The sequence below is a fragment of the Globicephala melas genome, chromosome 1, assembly GCF_963455315.2.
Source record: "Globicephala melas chromosome 1, mGloMel1.2, whole genome shotgun sequence".
Taxonomy (NCBI): Eukaryota; Metazoa; Chordata; class Mammalia; order Artiodactyla; family Delphinidae; genus Globicephala; species Globicephala melas.
The window spans coordinates 74,564,933-74,585,104 of NC_083314.1; the positions used below are offsets into that span (position 1 = coordinate 74,564,933).

The 20,172-nt window shown below is 56.6% G+C and overlaps 1 protein-coding gene across 1 annotated transcript; it reads left to right on the plus strand.

Moving 5' to 3' along the window:
* Positions 1-135: 135 nt before the first annotated feature.
* INSRR (insulin receptor related receptor) lies at positions 136-15,331 on the plus strand. The gene is made up of 22 exons (XM_030842061.2): positions 136-220; positions 3,806-4,357; positions 5,942-6,245; positions 6,343-6,485; positions 6,699-6,843; positions 7,698-7,912; positions 8,181-8,307; positions 9,707-9,945; positions 10,159-10,326; positions 10,419-10,614; positions 10,805-10,846; positions 10,924-11,144; positions 11,386-11,522; positions 11,607-11,769; positions 12,017-12,122; positions 12,817-12,869; positions 13,053-13,282; positions 13,740-13,850; positions 13,982-14,141; positions 14,432-14,561; positions 14,694-14,828; positions 15,088-15,331. Exons 1-22 carry the CDS (start codon positions 136-138, stop codon positions 15,329-15,331), a joined length of 3,906 nt encoding a protein of 1,301 aa, XP_030697921.2.
* The last annotated feature ends 4,841 nt before the right edge of the window (positions 15,332-20,172 follow it).

Genomic DNA, 20,172 nt, shown 5'->3' on the forward strand with positions numbered 1-20,172 from the left:
TTGTCACTCTGCCCCTTCCCTTCCCCTTCCCTCTGAAGCTTGCATCTCTGTGTCCCTTCGGGCCTGTCAGGTCCTTCTCCTCCCCGGAGCCATCTGGAGAAGAGCCAGGACTGGGCACAAGGCAGGACTAAGACAATGGCAGTGGCCAGTCTGCGGCCATGGGTGGCCTGCCTGCTTGCGATCCTCCTCTCCTTGGGATTTAGCCTGGACACTCGCGAGGGTGAGTCCCCAGCACCGTCTCCTGGAGCCCCATCTCCCTTCCAGCAGACTGGGAGGCCAAACACTGAGCTTCCAGCCAGAACACATCTATTTACTTACTTCGACATGAAGACTGGGGTTAGGTCTCAGAAGGACTTCCCACCAGGAAGAGCATTTAGTTTCCCAGAGGCGGGCATTTTCCTCTCAGTTCCCTGGGAAATGAGAAGGACCCTGAAACAGGGATGAATAGATGTTCTCCATTCCTGCTTATGAAACAGTGATCCCGGTAAAGCCTGAATGAGAGTCAAAATGAGGGGATGAGTCTTAGAGGTCTTTTCTAGAGCCACTGGATGGGAAAAGGGCCAGGATGGGAAGGGGAGCTGAAAACTAGGCACCATTAAGTAACTGAACCCATTGTGCAGACAGGAAACTGAAGCTCAGAGAATTGAGAGATCAAGCTAGGCTGGGGTCCTGAGCTCCTGCCTCCAGGTTCTGTCCCATGTCCCCCACTATGAGGGCCCATCCGCTGGGGTAGGGAGCTTCTTTTAATTAGTCCCCAGGCTAAACATTTGCCATGTGTAGGGTTTTGGGGGTTGGGACCATGTAGATGAAGTGGCCCTCATGAGGGTGCTGGGGGCTGGCACGGAGAGGAAAAAGTGCTGAGGGTGGAAGATTCAAAGGCGGAAGGATGAAGAGATGTCCCTTCCCCCACACCCACCATTCCCTTCCAGACTGAGGAAACTCAGGAATCCAGTTCTCTGTGCCTGCCTGAGGGGTCCCGTGATGCCCTCAGACTGGGACTTCCAGGGGCAGAGCAGAGTCTCCCCTTCCTGCAGAGACAGAGGAGTGATGTGAGTGGGTTGGGGCAGGGGGTCCCCTGAAGAGTGCTAGTCACAGAGGCACTGCCTGCAAGGCATAGCCCCACCCCTGTACCCCTCCCCTCCTCCACCCCTCCCCTCCTCCACCCCTCCCCTCCTCCACTGCTGTGCCAGGACAGGGCATAGCAAATGCCAGCCAGGAGCACAGTTGTCAGGACAGAAGCACGGCCCTGGGGGCAGGGGGGCGGGGGAGGGCGGTGTTTGGTCAGGGGACCCAGATGTCCCGTTCCCAGTGCAGCTCTGCATACCACCATGTCCTGAAGGGAGGCAGGCAGGGGTTAACCTGTGAAGGCCGTAGATTTGTTTTTCCAAATGACTCCCATCAGGGGAGCCCTAGAGAGGCTGGGGCATGATGGGAAGTGGCATGTGGGCTCCTGAGAGAACCCCCCATCTGCCTGCAGAGCCTGATTGGCCTTTGCCTGGAGGGACTAGAAGTGTTTTCTCATTCTCCCTGTCTGTGTGTGTGCAGGCGTACCTGCATGTGCTCAGACACGCACACACACACGCGCACACACACACAGTTGCTGGGTAGAGCCAAGCACAGGGACCATTAATGACAACAGGGAGAAGGTGTGAAGTAAGCCCCAGGGAGCCAGCCTAGCCTGGCCACCCCCTTTTCACCATCAGGGGATGGGCCTAGGTACGTATGATGGGTGCCTTGTTGCTTGAGGGCTGGGTAGGAAGGGAGGGAGTGGAGGCTGGAGAGGTTAGCAGGACTTGAATGGCAAGCTGAAGGATTCAGACCTGAATCTTCCCGAGTGGGGGACATGGAAGGTATCCTTGGGAGAAGTGAGTGCAGGGACCAGGTATCCAGCCCATTAGGAGAATGGTCCTACGTGCCTTGGGGAAAGAAAGAAAAGAGGGGCTGGGGCCCTGCGATCCAGAGAAGCCAGACACACCCAGGTCCCCCAGGGAGGATTGGACTTGGGATCCAGATGTCCATCGATTCAACCCACAACCCCTGAGTGCCCAGTGGTTCCTGCCCTGAACTGGGCACCATGTGGGGATGCTGACTAACAAGGGTCCCACCCTCAGCAGCCTCCCTCCTTGGAGGGGGGTGACAGACAGACAGAAAGCAATGTTGGGGCAATACCCCAGGTGTTCTGGTGTGGGTGCTGGACTAAGTGCAGCTGAGCCTGAAGTGATTAACTCAGAGGGCCAGGGAAGGTGGGGGCTTGACCTGAGGCTTTCAGGGCAAGAACTGAGGCTGTTGGCAGGCCAAGGAACTCTTCTGAGGCTAGAGGTATTAGCGGGGCCCAGTTTATCAACACCCTGAAATGTCAGGCTGAGGAATTTAAACTTGAACTTTTGGCAATGGGAGCCACGGAATGTCCCTTCGAGAGTAAACAGTTGCAGGGACCAGGCATCTAGCTTTCTCAGGCCTGGGAGAGAAGTGGAGTGTCTGAAGCTCAGACTACTGCTGCCCAGTCACAGATTTCATTCATTCATTCCTTCATCAAATATTTATTGAGCACCAGTTTCATGCCAGGCACTATACCAGGCACCAAGGATACAGCAATGAATTATACAATGATCCCTGCCCTTCTGGAGCTTACAATAAACAAAATAAATAAGTAAATTGTATATTAGCCAGCGTTAAGCATTTGGAGAAAAATTAAGTAGGAAGGGAAGTGGGACTTTCCTGGTGGTGCAGTGGTTAAGAATCTGCCTGCCAATGCAGGGGACACGGGTTCGAGCCCTAGTCCGGGAGGATCCCACATGGCACAGAGCAACTAAGCCCATGTGCCACAACTACTGAGCCTGTGCTCTAGAGCCCGCGAGCCACAACTATTGAGCCCACGTGACACAACTCCTGAAGTCCGCGTGCCTAGAGCCCGTGCTCCACAACAAGAGAAGCCACCACAATGAGAAGCCCATGCACCGCCAGAAGAGAAGCCCCCGCTCCCCACAACTAGAGAAAGCCCACGCAGCAGCAAAGACCCAACACAGCCAAAAATAAATAAATAAATTTATGTATTTATTACAAAAAAAAGTAGGAAGGGGAGTAGGGAGTGTTGCCCTATTAAATAGGATGGTCAGAGAAGTCCTCATTGAGAAGGTGACATCTGAGCAAAGACTTAAAAGAGGTGAGGGAGCCATTGAGAGGGAAGAGTGTTCTAGCCAGAGGGAACAGAAAGCGTAAAGACCCCAAGGCAGAAGCTTGGCTAGCTTGTTTGAGGAACAGCAACGTGGCCAGTGTGTCTGAAGAAGAGAGAGAAAGCGGGTGAAGTTGGAGAGTTGCAGGGGCCCTGTAGGCTGTGGTAAGGACTTTGGCTTTTCATCAGCGAGATGAAAGCCATTGGGGAGTTTTGAGCAGTGGAGGCACTCTGGCTATAGAGTGGAGGATAGAAGAGAGAGGGGACAGGGTGGAGGTGAGGAGACTATTTAGGAAGCTATTGCTGTAAAGCCAGGAGAAGATGATGGTGAAGGCAGTTCAGGTGGCCCTGGATACATTTTAAAGGTAGAGCCCACAGAGTGTAGGGGTTAGACAAGGAAAGGAATCATGGAGGCTTTAGTTTTGGAGTCTGACTGCAAGAATGAAGTTGCAATCAACGGAGAAGGGGACGTGAGTTTGGGAGGGAAGTTCAGAAGCTCACTTTTGCCCATGTTGGCTCATCTGGTGGGGATCCTCCAAGCTGCCAATGAGGTCTTTGAGGCCTGGGGAGGAGGTCACGCATGGGGTGCTTGGCCCAAACGGTACTGAGGGCTACCTGCACTTGTACCCACAGTGTGCCCCAGCCTGGACATCCGCTCAGAGGTGGCAGAGCTGCGTCGACTGGAAAACTGCAGCGTGGTGGAGGGCCACCTGCAGATCCTGCTCATGTTCACGGCCACCGGCGAGGACTTCCGTGGCCTCAGCTTCCCACGCCTCACTCAGGTCACCGACTACCTGCTGCTCTTCCGTGTCTATGGCCTGGAGAGCCTGCGTGACCTCTTCCCCAACCTAGCGGTCATCCGCGGTGCCCGCCTCTTCCTGGGCTACGCGCTGGTCATCTTCGAGATGCCGCACCTGCGGGACGTGGGGCTGCCAGCGCTGGGGGCCGTGCTGAGTGGGGCCGTGCGCGTGGAGAAGAACCAGGAGCTCTGCCACCTCTCCACCATTGACTGGGGCCTGCTGCAGCCTTCACCTGGCGCCAACCATATTGTGGGCAACAAGCTGGGCGAGGAGTGTGCCGACGTGTGCCCTGGTGTGCTGGGCGCCACTGGCAAGCCCTGTGCCAGGACCACCTTCAGCGGGCACACCGACTACAGGTGCTGGACCTCCAGCCACTGCCAGAGAGGTGGGCACTGGCACAGAACATGACTGGGGGCACAGAGGGGGCAGGGTCAAATGGGGCTGGCTGGCCATAAGATGGTATGGGTAAGTACTTTGCCGACACTATTTATTTTAATCCTCACTCATCCTATGAGGGAGGTGCTGTTACTCTTCCAGTTTTGCAGATGAGGAAACTGAGGCTCAGAAAAGTTAAACAACTGATATAGCATAAGGCAGTCAAGGGGTGGGCACAAGACAGCATCAGGTAGTTATGGAGAGACAGTAAAAGATAGGTATAAGTTGGACGTGGTGAGGAGGGGAAGGGTGGCATGAATGGATACAAGTCAGCTGCACAAGAAGCAGTATGGGGCAGTGGACAAGAGCAAAGCCGACGGGCCTGTGTTTGAGTCTCAGCTCTACTACTTACCAGCTATGTTTATTTAGCTAATCTGTGCCTCAGTTTCCTCATCTGTAAAACGATCAGAGCATTGTGATGAAGAATGAGCGATTCTGTAAAACATTAGAGCAGTGCCTGGGCCATGTTAGCAGTTCTATGCTTCTGATAAACATGGCCTCAGCACAGGCTGGCAGTATTGAAATGGGAAGGTTGGGAGCTGGGTGGAAGGAGAAAGGAGGAGGTGACAGATGAATGACAGGGCAGGTGAGGACAAATAATGTGACGTGGGATCTTCTTTAGGAGGTAAGGTGCATGGAGGGGAAACAGAAGGAAAGAGTGCAGAAAAGGAGGAGTGGAATAAGGAGGGGATGGTTGGAGGAGGAAGTGAAAGTTATAGGGGAGGAAAAGAAGACCTTCAGAGACTGGAAGCAGATCTGGGGTCCCCAAGCTGGGGCTCTTTCCACGCAGCTCCTGGAGGTCAGCTCCCCTCACCCCAATGCCTCAGCGTGAGGGCAGAAGAGTAACCAGATCCCTGCTGTATCCACTGGGCCCCACCTCCCCAATATCTCCCTGTTGGCTGTAAACACAGCTGCTGCACGTCCTCTCTCTGTATAGTGTCAACACGCCCTGGCTGACCCTTGCCACACGCATCGCTCTCGCAGACATCCAGCTGCCACTGTGCAGAGTAGCCAGACCATTGGCACCCGGCCCCAAACCCATCCACATCTGCTTGGGACCACCTCCCACCCAGGGCAGAGCGCTGAAGAGGGAGGAAGTATGGGCAGGGCCATGGGTCAAATGACCAGGGACGGCCCCTCCTTCTACACACTCCCAGACCCACCTTGCCCTGGACCTCACTCCTCAGGAGAAGCTGACTTGTTCACCTTGGCCCCATGCCTGGCAATGATCTGGGCACTAGGCCTAGACAGGACAGCAGGCTGGGGAGCAGCAGCCCTGATAGACAAGGTCGCTGCTTAGTCCTGAGCTCTGACACCCCTGGCTAGGCACTGTGGGAGGTGAGGAGTCACAGAGAGGGGCCACGGTCCCTATCTTCAAGAGCCCCCGTCTGCGTCTGCGGAAAACAGAGTCAGCAACCAGTGTCATCTGAGCTGGAGGGATTTGGGTGCAGACTAAGAGTGTTAGCCCAGGAGCAGGGGGTGGAGCTAGGACCAAGGAGGCGTGGTAAGGTCTAATGCAGCACTCTGCCCACAGTGTGCCCCTGTCCCCGTGGGCTGGCCTGCACAGTTAGGGGTGAGTGCTGCCACACTGAATGCCTGGGAGGCTGCAGCCGGCCAGAAGACCCCCATGCCTGCGTCGCCTGCCGCCACCTCTACTTCCAGGGTGCCTGCCATAGGGCGTGCCCTCCAGGCACCTACCAGCATGAGTCCTGGCGCTGCGTCACGGCCGAGCACTGTGCCAGCCTGCGCTCTGTGCCTGGCCGCGCCTCCACCTTTGGCATCCACCAGGGTAGTTGCCTGGCCCAGTGCCCTCCAGGCTTCACCCGTAATGACAGCAGGTAAGTGTCAGGTGGGCGGGGGGGGGCACCCTTGGAGCAGTGAGGAGGCCCACACTGGTCCAGGGCTCATGCCACATCCTCTGCTTGCCCCTACTAGCATATTCTGCCACAAATGCGAGGGGCTATGCCCCAAAGAGTGCAAAGTGGGCACCAAGACCATCGACTCTGTCCAGGCAGCACAGGATCTGGTGGGCTGCACCCACGTGGAAGGGAGCCTCATCCTCAATCTTCGTCAAGGCTGTTAGTGCCTTCCTCAGGACCATACCTCTCCTCCTGGCCACACCCTTCCTCCAGGCCACACCCCTTACAATGATCCAGCCAAAGCACCGCTTTCCACCATCCTGGGTCCCAGCCCTGAGGGCCCCCTTCCCTTGGCCCCCATTCAGCTCCCCCCTCCCAATGGAACCATCACTTTCCTTGCCCCTGCTCCAGCCCTGTCTTCCCCATTCCCAGATAACCTGGAGCTGGAGCTGCAGCGCAGCCTGGGACTGGTAGAGACCATCACTGGCTTCCTCAAAATCAAGCACTCCTTTGCCCTCGTGTCCCTAGGCTTTTTCAAGAACCTCAAACTAATCCGGGGGGACACCATGGTGGATGGGTAAGGGGTCAGAAATAGTTCCCTCTGTCTCATCTCCTCCCCAACACTCCCAAAACTGTGGTGAAGAGTATGGGAACCAACTCTGCTACTTACTAGCTGTGTGACTCTGGGTAGGTTACTTAACTTCTCTGGTCCTCAACTTTCTCATCCGTGAAATGGGGTTAATATAACTCTACTTATTTCTTAGGGCTGTTGTGAATATTACTTAAGTTGTTATGTATAAAGCACTAAAACAGAGCCTGAAACAAAGTATATATTACTACATAAAATTATAGTTACATATAACTCTATATGTATTGGCTATAATTGTTATCATCTGATCCTCTTAGCTGCAGAGCAAGACTGCCTGTGTTTGAAACCCATTCCTACCTTTACCAGTCGAGACCTACCCTTAATGTAGCCAGGATTTTTCAAAATAATGTTTTAAATTACCATCCAGCCAAGTGGTTTCTCATGTACCCCCAGGGGTGCCCCCACTCCAGCTGGAGAGGCATAGCCCCAGGCTGAGTCCCACTCCTCCCTGTGTCCCCAAAGCCAGGACAGAGCCTGGCACGTAGCAGGTGCTCAATTAATGTGAGATGAGGGAAGGAGGGAGGCAGAAAAACAGTTGACCCCATTTCACTGATGAGGAAAACACAGAGTGTGGGTGACTTGCCGGACCTCACATTTCTGGTCAGTGGCACCGAGTGGGTGTGTACAAATGCCCCGTGTGTACTGGTGTGGGTGGGCTGCTGTGTGCCGCTCCTTCCCTGTGCCCCCAGTGCAGCCCCTTCAGGAAGAACCCATAAGACACCCCTTTCCTCACCCCTTGCCCCCACTGGCCGTGCAGAGCAAGGTTCCCTGGCCTCCCCCAGGAACTACACTCTGTACGTGCTGGACAACCAGAACCTGCAGCAGCTGGGCTCCTGGGTGGCTGCGGGGCTCACCATTCCCGTGGGCAAGATATACTTCGCCTTCAACCCACGCCTCTGCTTGGAACACATCTACCGCTTGGAGGAGGTGACTGGCACGAAGGGACGGCAAAACAAGGCAGAGATCAATCCCCGCACCAACGGAGACCGAGCTGCCTGTGAGGCCCAATACCCCAACCCCTGGCACCCTGGCAGTGAGAGATGTGACCCCAAGGAACACCCAGACGCACGCACACGCTGACTTTCACACACACTGAAATACACCAGACATGCTCCCGGGTGGAAGGGGACAATGTGATAATTTCTCTTCAGAGGCCACGTTGGGGGTGGGATGCTGCGGCGTCAGGGTGGGGGTTGGGAGTAGGCGGCTCAAGCAGGTGCTCTCAACACGGTCAAGAGCAAGTGTTCGCCCTTCACCCTGAACAGGCCAGACACGCACCCTGCGCTTCGTGTCCAACGTGACGGAGGCCGACCGTATCTTGCTGCGCTGGGAGCGCTTCGAGCCGCTGGAGGCTCGCGACCTACTCAGCTTCATCGTGTACTACAAGGAGTCGTGAGTGGCGGAGGCGGGGCCAGAGTGGGTGGGGCTAGAGCGGGGGCGGGGCCAGAGCGGGCCGGGGTCAGAGCCCCACCACGTCAATTTGTTCACCACCGCAGGCAGGTGAGGGCAGAGACCCGGGGGGCTGTGGAGAGCCAGCAAGCCAGGACCCCAGAGTCGTTCTCCTTCGTAGGGCCCACGTCTGGCTCTCTCCTCTCACCTTCTTCATCCCTTCGTGCCTCAGTTTCACCTTAACCAGTGATGAGGAGAGGACAATCAGGATTTCTGAAAGCCCAGGAGAGGCGCCCTGCTGGGAAGGCCTGGATAATTAAACTTCACTTCACTAGGCTAATGCTTTGTACCGACCACATGCTCCTGCCCCAGCAGCGGTTACCCACTAATTTGGTCAGTTTTATGCATATCCTTGCCAGCATTTCATTAAAGCCCGAGGAAGGGAGGGAGCAGGGACAACCAAGGACCAGCTGCTCTTTTCTTTGGAGAGAATGTACTGACCATAGCAGGATGGATAGTGGTTAGACCACAGGAAGAACTTCTCCAAAAGCATGGCTAGGGATCAAAAATAGAACTCTTTAGAGGAGAGAGATGGATTTGGGAAGGCAAGCTGGGAGAGCAGGAGTGAGGAGTACTAACCCTCTGTGGTAGATAGAAGATGGGAGCCACCTGGTTTGGAATCATTTCCTGTGAATTAAAATGGAGAGATCTTCGTTGCCCACTAGCACAGGGCCTGGCCTGGGAGGAAGGGAGAAAAACTAACGGTGGGGGGCCTGCTCACAGGGCCAAGGCTCTCCTAGGCCTCAGTGGAAGATGAAGGACTCTAGCACGAGGAGCTGGAGAGTTTGTTAAATACAGATTCCTGGGCCCCGCTCCCACAGATTCTGATTCCATTAGTCCTGGGCAGGGCCCATAAATCTGCATTTCTAACAAGCTTCAGCATTCAGGTAATGCCGAATCTTCTGGGCCACGGACCGCACGTTAAGGAATGCTAACATGGACTGCAATGTAGAGCCCCGGCCTCCCACCCCTACCCACCGGTTGTACAGCTCACATTCTGCAGGACTATACACCACTGCCTTTGGGCTCAAAGGGCAAAGAATCTTCGAGGTCTTTCAGGAAACTCCCCTAGCATCTGCCTTGCAGTGTGGCTATGGCTGTGCTCCCTTAGAGATATACTGGGGATCCTGGCTCAATTCCAGCTCTGAGCAGACCCACTCAGTGAGTGTGTCATGTCCACAAGGCACCTGCCCCAAAGGGCAGACCCACACCTGCTTCTGAATGCCCTCATACTGGAAGAAGCATGACTATGACAGTCTTGGAGTGATTCAGAGAGGAGGGGGATGCTAGAAACTGGGGTTGGGGCTGAGCTGCCCCTCATCTCTAGGGATGGGGTGTTCAGCCCATTCCAGAATGCCACAGAGCATGTAGGTCCAGATGCATGTGGGGCCCAGAGCTGGAACCTACTGGACGTGGAACTGCCCCTAAGCCGCACCCAGGAGCCAGGTGTGACCCTAGCCCCGCTGAAGCCCTGGACACAGTACGCAGTGTTTGTGCGGGCCATCACGCTGACCACTGAAGAGGACAGCCCCCACCAAGGAGCCCAAAGCCCCATCATCTACCTCCGAACCTTACCTGCAGGTAGGCTGAAGCCTTTGAAGGGGGGTGGGAGCTAAATGCCTGGGTCCTAGTGAGAATGGGGGAACCCAAGCACCAGAAATAGAGAAGCTGGGTCACTGAACACCGGGCCTATAGAGGCTGGGAGGCTGGACCTCAGAGAGAAGGGCCCATAACCAGACAGTATTTGAAAGGGGGATCTGCAGCCCCTCAGTTGTACCCTACTCACACCCCCAGCACCCACAGTGCCCCAGGACGTCATCTCCACGTCCAATTCCTCCTCCCACCTGCTGGTGCGCTGGAAGCCACCGACCCAGCGCAACGGAAACATCACCTACTACCTGGTGCTGTGGCAACGCCTGGCAGAGGACAGCGACCTCTACCTCAATGACTACTGCCACCGCGGTGCGCAAGGAGGAGGCGCGGACCGGAGGGGTTGGGGTGTCGGGCCGCGGGCGCTGCCAGTCTAAATCTTTCCTTCGCCGCCGCCGCACCAGGCTTGCGGCTGCCCACCAGCAACAACGAGCCCCGCTTCGACCGCGAAGACGGGGAGCTCGAGGCCGACAGGGAGCCTGGCTGCTGCCCTTGCCAGCACCCACCTCCTGGGCAGGTCCTGCCACCGCTGGAGGCACAGGAGGCCTCCTTCCAGAAGAAGTTTGAAAACTTTCTACACAACGCCATCACCATCCCCAAGTGCGTCTCGGCACGAGAGAGCCGGGAGGCCAGGGTGCTGATGAGCGGGGTCTACGGGGCGGGGCGGGGGGAGGGGCGGGGCCTGGGTTGTGGGTGGGGTTGGGAGGCGGTCCGCCGTTGCAGAGGGCACTGGGGCGCCTTCCAGGCGGGCCTGACAGGGCCCACCCCCCCGATCCCCCGGTCTCCCCAGATCCCCTTGGAAGGTGACGTCCATCAATAAGAGCCCTCAAAGGTGAGCGGGGGCGGAGCAGGGGCCGAGAGGCGTGGCTCCCGGGACCGGGGCCTGGCTCTGACTCGCGCCCTCCCTAGGGACTCAGGGAGGCACCGCCGGGCAGCCGGCGCTCTCCGGCTTGGGGGGAACAGCTCGGATTTCGAGATCCAGGAGGACAAAGTGCCCCGGGAGCGGGCGGTGCTGAAGGGCCTGCGCCACTTCACAGAGTACCGGATCGACATCCATGCCTGCAACCACGCGGCGCACACTGTGGGCTGCAGCGCTGCCACCTTCGTCTTTGCACGTACCATGCCCCACAGTAGGTGACCCCCCCCCCCAGCTCTACCCCGCCCACACACCGATCCCGAGGACCCTAACCAATTAGTGCTCCAACCAGCCAGTTTGACCTCCCGCCAACCTCAGGGCCGCAGTTTGCTCAACCTTTCCAGTCCCCATAATCCCAGCGTTTCCTCAAACCTCCCAGTTTAGCGCCCTTGGGTTTGAACATGAAGGTGAGAGGAAATACTTGTGGCCGGGCTGCCTGATGCCCTCTCCCGCAGGAGAGGCTGATGGCATCCCAGGGAAGGTGGCCTGGGAGGCAGCCAGTAAGAGCAGTGTTCTCCTACGCTGGCTTGAGCCACCAGACCCCAACGGACTCATTCTCAAGTACGAAATCAAGTACCGCCGCTTGGGAGAGGTAGGTACCCCAGGAGACACCCTAACCTAGCCCCAGTTTGTGCCTCCATCCTCTTCCCAGCCAGCTCTTCTGTGTTGCCCTCAGGAGGCCACAGTGCTGTGTGTGTCCCGCCTGCGATATGCCAAGTTTGGGGGCGTCCACCTGGCCCTGCTGCCTCCTGGAAACTACTCGGCCAGAGTTCGGGCAACCTCACTGGCTGGCAATGGCTCCTGGACAGACGGTGTCGCTTTTTACATCCCTGGCCCAGGTGTGCAGAGCCGCTGTCCCAGACCTGTACTCCCAAACGGCCCCCACCTGGGTCCCCGGCCACATCTCCCACTGTGGAAACCACAGGCCCCTCCACCCCCTCCCTCCCCCATCCTCACCACCCACTGTGGAAAGAGAAGTGTCCTCTACCCTCTGACTTCTCCACCTTTTTTTATTATTATTGTTTTTTGCTTTTTTTCTGACTTCTCCATCTTTGACCCAAACCTCTGCCACCTTCTGGCCACCAGAGGAGGAAGACTCCGGGGGGCTGCACGTCCTTCTCACTGTCACCCCCGTGGGCCTCATGCTGCTCAGCATTCTTGCTGCCCTCGGTTTCTTCTACAGCAAGAAGAGGTGATGACGAGTCCCATATTGGTTCCCAACCCCCTTCTTCCCTGAGCCCTCATCGTAAGGTCAGTGCAATCAGAGGGTAGCAGATGAGACAGCAGAAAGGAATTCCTTAGAAGCAGTAACTCTTCCCCTGGGGGCGGCATGGAGGAAAGAGACACACCTTTCAGTTAGGGGGACCAACTTGTCCACGTTTGCCTGGGACTTTCCTGATCTTGGTAGTGAAAGTCCCAAATCCTGGGAAACCCCTCAGTCTGGGCATACTGGGTCTGTTGGTCACCATACTCTTAGCCTGAGAACTAATGAAACTGGTCCTATCATAGCAGGGGGAGAAGCAGGAGACCTCAGGATGTGTCCTGGGATCCTGGGATTCTTGAGGTCAGATCCCCCTAGAGCTGGATATGAGAGGGAACTGAGGGCAGGACTTTGATTAGCTGGGTTCTGAGGACTAGCTGAGCACACAGCAGCTTCTCTACTTCTGTCCTCCCTTTTCCCAGCCTGTCAGATCCCAGATCCCAGGACTAGGACCAAGACTAGCTTGGAAAGTGCTTGGTGTTCCCCAGGGGTCACCCTGAACAGAGCTAGGGGTTATGATCAGTAACTTCCTTCCTCCTTGTAATGTCCCTCTTCCTTGTCCTCTGACATTGCTTCTTCCTTCCCGAGGACCCTTCCAGCCTGACCCTCTCACCTCCCATTGCAGAAACAGCACGCTGTATACCTCTGTGAATCCGGAGTACTTCAGTGCCTCTCATAGTAGGTCTGGGGGTGGCTGGACGGGTGGTGTGGGAAAGGGAGACAGGAGGGGAGAAGAGGCAGACTTCCAGACCATCTTGGAGAAGGCAGCCTTGGGACCCGAGCCCTTCAGAAGAGAAGAGAAGTGGGTGGAGCTGTGGCAGAGAGCAGTACCCTCGCCTGGTGACTCCCACTTCCTCTCAGTGTACATCCCTGATGAGTGGGAGGTGCCTCGGGAGCAGATCTCCATAATCCGGGAACTGGGCCAGGGCTCTTTTGGGATGGTATACGAGGGGCTGGCACAAGGACTTGAGGTTGGAGAGGAGCTCACGCCCGTGGCCCTGAAGACGGTGAATGAGCTGGCCAGCCCACGAGAACGCATTGAGTTCCTCAAGGAAGCCTCTGTCATGAAGGCATTCAAGTGTCACCATGTGGTAAGGGAGGGTCAAGGGCATTGTCAGGGTCAAAATTAGGGTGAAGTTCATGTGGTAAGAGGGCAAAGATCAGAGATGATTTCAGGGCACCATCAAGTTCAGGGTTGGGCCTGTGGTTAGGATCCTAATTGGGGTAAAGCTCATGGCTGGGGTTAGAGTCAAAACAGGGTCATCCTAGGGCCATGGTAGGATCACGGCTAGGGCTGAAATCAGTCCTGGTGGAAGTCAACACTGAGTGTTCACATCATTATTAGGATCATGGTCAGAGTTGGTTCAATCATGAAGATTGGGATGATAGATCGATTAAGGTCATGGGTTAGCGTCAGGGTCATTGTTAGGTCATGGTTGGGGTTAGGAGGGTTGGTGTCTGGGTCAGCTGTGAGAGCAGAACAAGGTTTTGGCCAGGGAGATCAAGGGAGCTGGGTAGACCTGCAACCAGGCTCTTTATCCATCCCAGGTACGTCTCCTGGGTGTGGTGTCTCAGGGCCAGCCAACTCTGGTCATCATGGAGTTAATGACCCGGGGGGACCTCAAGAGCCATCTTCGATCTTTGCGGCCTGAGGCAGAGGTAGGGACCAGGAAGATCCTGGGCGAGGGGCTGGGGAGTTAGAGAGGACTTGGGCACAGTTGTAGGAGTAATCATGGGGCAGGAGTCCAGCCTCAAGTTCCTACTTCACTAGCCCCCTCTCTTGGCTCTAGAACAACCCTGGGCTCCCTCGGCCAGCACTGGGAGATATGATCCAGATGGCTGGTGAGATCGCGGACGGCATGGCCTACCTCGCTGCCAACAAGTTTGTGCACCGAGACCTGGCGGCCCGAAACTGCATGGTGTCCCAGGACTTCACCGTCAAGATCGGGGGTACAGAGGGGGCCAGGCGGGTGGGGGCAGCCTGGGTAGAGTGACTCCCCCTAAGCGAGGCTTGAGGAGACCCAGGCCTGTCCCACAGCTCTGTCCCTGATAGCCCCCCACCCTGGATCTCAGTCTCCTCGTCTGAGGGCAGCAGGATTTGGATGGGATGATCTCTGAGGTCCTTTGAACCCTCACATTCCAGGATTCTTGGAGGCGGAGAGGGTTGGGAGAGGTATTCCTGGGGCAGGAGCTGGTGAATGGCTCTGCTGCCCCACACCCCGTCTACCCTCACTTTCCAGACTTCGGGATGACTCGAGATGTGTATGAGACAGACTATTACCGCAAGGGCGGGAAGGGGCTGCTGCCTGTGCGCTGGATGGCCCCTGAGTCCCTCAAAGATGGAATCTTCACCACCCACTCGGATGTCTGGTGGGGCCTGGCTGGAGCAGAGGGCTCAGGGGGTGTGGAGGCAGGGCCTTGGGAGAGGCCTGGGTGTACTCCTTAGGGTGCGCTGAGCTGCGTTAAGGGTGCTGGGCTCAGGCCCTCCTCCGCATCCTCCAGGTCATTTGGCGTGGTGCTCTGGGAGATTGTGACCCTGGCTGAACAACCCTACCAGGGCCTATCCAATGAGCAGGTGCTCAAGTTCGTCATGGATGGCGGGGTCCTAGAGGAGCTGGAGAGCTGTCCCGTTCAGCTGTGAGTCACCCCAGTCTGCCCTGCCTATACCTGTCCCACCCCCGTGAGTCTGGCCCACCTCCTCTGATGCTTTTACTTGCACTGATCCCCAGCTCTGAGCCCTCCAACTCAACATCCCCACTACAACCCCCATTTACTCCCCTGTGACCCTCTCAGACATAATCCCCCATGACCCCCCCTACAATCACACTGATTGACCCTCTCAGTGCAGGAGGGAGGACGTGTGCACCCCTCTGACACTGCCCCCCACCTCCCCCAGGCAGGAGCTGATGCACCGCTGCTGGCAGCAGAACCCACGCCTGCGCCCAACTTTTACCCACATCCTGGACAGCATACAGGAAGAGCTGCGGCCCTCATTCCGCCTCCTTTCCTTCTATTACAGCCCAGAGTGCCGGGGGGCCCGGGCCTCGCTGCTGCCCACAGATGCAGAGCCCGACTCCCCGCCAGCCCCTAAAGGGGCTTCCTCAGACTTCAGCCCCCAAAATGGGGGTCCAGGGCACTGAGGGGCACCCCATTCCCTGGCTGGTTGGCCTCCCATGGGCAGAGAGGAAGGGACCTGACCTTTGCAGCCATGAGATGCTGAGACAGGGCAGGGGGTGGCCGAGGGGGGCACAGAGAGCAGGAGCAGGACAGATTGGGGGTGACGGGGAGAGCAGAGCAGAGTCATGGCAGGACAGATTTTCTCAGGAATCTGATCCTCCATGCGGAAGTAATCAAGGCCACAACAGAAGTGGAGGTTAGACCAAGGACAAGACATCCTGCCCTCTGAGTGAGAGAGCCTACTCAGACTAGGAAGAGAGGCCTGCCCGCCCCAGAGGCAGCGTCTGGGGAACCCCACCCTCGGCTTTGGAGCTCCTGTGGGCATCTGGGGTCATCAGCGCGTTTGAAACCAGATGAGCAACCAGAATCGGGGCTGGAACCCTCTCTGTCTGTGTTTGGGAGGCTGGGTTTGGGCATCCACGTGACTGCTCCTCTCACCTCCTCCCCTCTGCCCCGTCCCACAGGGGTTGTGAGGAGAACCCAGGGACCCAGGCAAGTGGGTTCCCAGCCTGGCCTGGAGGCCTGCCCTCACCCCCCTTCCTCTCCTTTGCCATACCCAAAGACCCCAAGCTTGGTGCTCCCCCTTCCTCTTCTCCAGGGCGTTCCCTTGGGGCAGATTCACCCCTTCTCCCAGTCCTTTCCCCCTCAATCCCCCTCCTACCCTTGGATTATTAAGGCTTTAATAGCCTTGCTTCCTCCCTGACCTCACTTCTGCCCCCCACCCCTGCCTCTCATGGGAAGACTGGAGAAGGCACAATAAAGGCCGAGGTCTGTTTATACCCTCGTCCTGGGCAGCCCATTATCTCTCCATCTATATGGTGTTAACACTGGATGAACTTCCTCCCTCCCTCCTTGGGGACTTGAGGTGGTGACCCTGAGGCAGTGATATAGGATAAATACACTGCTGTCAAACACCACCTCCATGAGGACTGAGCAGCCAGGGTTGCCATGGCAGTGAAGCAGGACCATCCTGCTATTATCTGCGGCTCAGGTGGCCAGAAGTGGTTGAGCCTGGCAGGGGAACCTTCGTATCCGGCCTCCCAGCCTCACCAACCCGTCCCCTACACCTCATCCCTCCGTATTTCCACTGGGCAGACATGTCCTGGGGTATCACAGGACAGACTTGAAGTGGGCAGAACTTGGGGTGGGGGAGGGGTACTGATGACATCACCAGTCCGTGCTGGATGCCCCCCAGGCAAGGCAGGGGACACACGTCAGAGCAGAGTCTGTGTGTCTGGCTCCCTACCGTTATTCCATCCCAGGAGCAGAGATGCCCCGGAGGCAGGTTAAAGGAGCACATGGGAGTCTGTTTCCAGGCTCTCATGCCAGTGCCATCAGGGTATTCGAAGGGGAGGAGCTGCAGATGAACGACTTAAAACCTTGGTGAAGGGGGTGGTAGCAGAAGGGGCTGGGCCTGGCTCAAGGCTTTTTCGCATCCTGTATCAGCGTTTCCTGCATCCAGGTCCTCAGGGCCAGAGCTCCCATGCTGCCACACACGGGGGTTCTGCGGAGGTTCATACTTCTAAGCGTGCTTGCTCACTCCAGCACCTGTCCTGAAAACCACAGCTCCTTAAGGCACGAGCGGAGTGTGCATGAGTCTGTGCGAGGCCGTCTCTATGCTAACCACAACTCAGACACTATCCTGTTAGGGTCCAGGTGGGCAGCAAGGACCACGTGTCCCACCGCACGCGCCCCTGCCCTTCCCTGTTCCTGCCTGTCATTGCTGGCTAAGGCAACAGTGACCCCTAATGGTTGCTGGCGGAACCACAGCTTAGGGAAAAAAGAGTGGGGAAGGTTGTTCTCTCCTCCCTCCCTGAGTTGCTGGTGTCAGGCCACCAGCGAGTACAAGGGAGGAGAGACTCCACACATAAGCCCTGGATCTGAGACCCACACACTCGCACAGCAGACAGGCACACCTGCACTTGCACAGGCCCAGAGGGCAGCACTGGGGTCAAGTCCTCTCCCCACCACCCATGTCCCCTAACCTCCACAGGATGGGACATTGCGTGCTCAGGAAGCGCTGGGCACGTGGATGTGGACGGTCTTAAAGAAGGGATTGGGAGTTGAAGAAAAGAGGGCTTCAGAAAAACACTGCCTGTGCTTCACCTCCAAAGATGAGCAGGTGGTGACTGGCCCAAAAGAACGTTTTGGAGAAAGATGTAGGGATGCTGGAAGACAAACTCTACTGCCATCTATGTCCTAGAAAAAAAGTGGATGTACATTGTAAATCAAATATACTCCAATAAAATTAAAGGAAAAAAAGTTGATGTAATAAGGTAGCAAGAAAGATGGTGGTTAGACTTCAGAAGGGACTTCCCAACTATACAGAGAAGCTTTGTGGAGGGAAGAAGTGTCCTCTCTCAGAGACAGCTAAATACAGACAATAGGTTGGCCCGGGGAAGGAGAGTGATGGACACCTACCACAGAGGCAGAAGGATGAGGACAGTGACTAAAATAGTCCAGAAACAACTTTCTTGATTTCCTCCTCCCCCCCACCCCGATTCAGACAGAAGTCCAGAAAAAAATAACCTGCAGCTGGCTAGGAAGGGTAGGAAATGGTGTGGAGACAGATTAGCATAAAAGAATAACATGTTTACCATCTACCCCCTTGGAATTGTTCTTGTGCCCTCTCGTCAAGTCCCCCACCTGGGCAAAGGGATGCTGGAGGCTCTAGGTCTCATGTCCCACCCCCTCCCAGCTCAGGAGCCACTGATGCATCTTTGTGGGGAAGAGATTGGAGTCCTCCATAGTGAGAGGCCCAAAGGCCTGGGGCAGGAGGCTTCGAGGTCAAGTGGTCCGGGGTCAGGTGAGCTGTGCCACTGGACCAGGCCTTGGTTGAGGCAGGACAAATAGGGGTGTTCACAGTTCCTCTTCCTCTAGGCTCTGGGTACAGAACAGAAGGCTGCAGCCAGGGTGGTTCCTGGCTATCATCACGTAGGAGGAAGAGCCAGGTACGAAGACAGGAGAGGTCAGCGTGCTGCTCCTGGGTCAGCCCCACAGCCTCATACTCCCTCCGAGTCCCAGGGAGCTTGGATGGCAGGGCACCAGGTCTTAGATGCCCAGCCAGGGGGCAAACCTGGAGTAGAAACTTGGACCTTCCCCTTGGCCTAGTGTCAACAATGCTGTGGAAGCCCCTCCCCTGGTCCAGGAGTTGTTTGTCATCTTCTCCAACCTTAGCTGAGGTGAAGGACAAGGGAGATGTTAGTCACAGCCATTACCCCACAGCAAGGGTCTTCCTCCTTCCAGCAAGAGGCTTCAATGCCCAACTCCTCAGGCCACCAGTGCCCGCCCCCAGGGGCACAAAGGAGAGTTTGGGGGTCCTCTCATCCCTGTGAGGCCGATGGGCAGTGTGCTGGCCCCTCCTACCCTCTCCTGACCTTTGCCCAGGAGTCAGAGGGCCTGAACACCTGGGGCTTCTTCCGGCTGCTTTCCATGAACAGGAGCTCCTCTGGGTCGCTCATCTAAAGGCACGACTAGTGAGTGGACACTAGGGTGACACTATCTGTCCCTGGAGTGAGGGAAGTGACACTGAATGTGCCAACTCAGGAATCCAGGCTGTTGGGGTTGGGCTGGAGCCAGAAGGGAGGGCATTTGGTGAGCCCCTGGGCACGTAATCAGGAGCTTGAGATCAAGTGCTCAGATACCCCTGATGCCTGGCTGAAGGAAGGGTCTCAAAGGGGCCACACAGCTAAGAGTTTTGATGTCCTCGCTGTGGAAAGGAGGCCTAAGGGCCATGGGGCAGGCGTTCAGGGTGGGTGTGGTGAGGGGTGGAGTGCCCCCTGGGCCCGAATATCTGGATTACCCAAACTCAGGGGCACTTGCCCTTCTCCAAAGCCAGGAGAGGTAGCCCCCTGCCCAGGATGGTAGCTGGCTGAGTAGATACTCCAGCCCAGCTTCCTCATCTGGTCCCTGGGAAGGCAGAACATCTGAAGAGTTTGGCATCTTGGACTGAGCAGGCCAGGAGCTCCTCTTCCCATCTTCCCTTCCACCACAGAGGGGAGATAGGAGAGATGGGGCCGCCGGTCAGGGTGGGGGTGGGCAGAGGGAGGCACTCCCAGGGTAAAGATGTCAACTGAAATCCTAGGACAAAGAAGGAGGGGCACAAGATATTCCCTCCTGTCTCTCTCTCCGGCCCCAGTGGCTGCAGCTCTCAAGCACCAGGGACATTGTCCGATGTCAGGCAGAGGGAAGACAGGAAAGGATGGGGATGCTGGGGAGGTAGTGAGGAGGGAGAAACAGGCAGAGGAAGGGGGTGTGGGAGAGGAGACCCAGAGAGGCAGGGAGACAGGAGTTCAGAACCCCTCTTCACACATGCACTGGAGGCTCTGAGGACATCCCAGCCTGCCCCTTGGCTCTCTGTGGGTCTGGCCCCCACCCATCCCCACTCATGAGCAACAACAGGGAAACTCTGTGCTTGATTGTATCTGGAGATGAAGAGGGGTCACATCCTGAGGGAGCAGAGGGTCACGCAGGTTCCCACCCTCTCAGGTTGTGTCAAGCTGGTCCTCAAGCAGAATTGGACAGGAGAGGGGAAGTGGGCAGAGGTGCAGGGGGAGAGAGGGGAAGGATGGCTAGGGTGGCAGTTGGGACAACATTCTGAGACTATGCAGAAGGATTTTTAAGCAAATGAGACAGAGGCCCCTTCCTCTCTAGGAGGCAGAGAAAGGAGAGCATGTGGACAAAAGGACAGAGGTTGACAGCTGGGTCAGGCAGGAAGAAGTAGAGATGAAGGAGAGGGGTCTAGCCAGCATGCATCTCTCCAAACGGCAATTGGAGTAGAAACTGCTGCTGAAGCAGGAAGAAT

Coding starts and splice junctions, on each gene's coding strand:
- INSRR (XM_030842061.2), top strand. CDS start 136: ATGGCAGTGGCCAGTCTGCGGCCATGGGTGGCCTGCCTGCTTGCGATC. Junction 4,358..5,941: donor CTCCAGCCACTGCCAGAGAG/GTGGGCACTGGC, acceptor CTCTGCCCACAG/TGTGCCCCTGTCCCCGTGGG. Junction 6,844..7,697: donor GGGGACACCATGGTGGATGG/GTAAGGGGTCAG, acceptor GGCCTCCCCCAG/GAACTACACTCTGTACGTGC.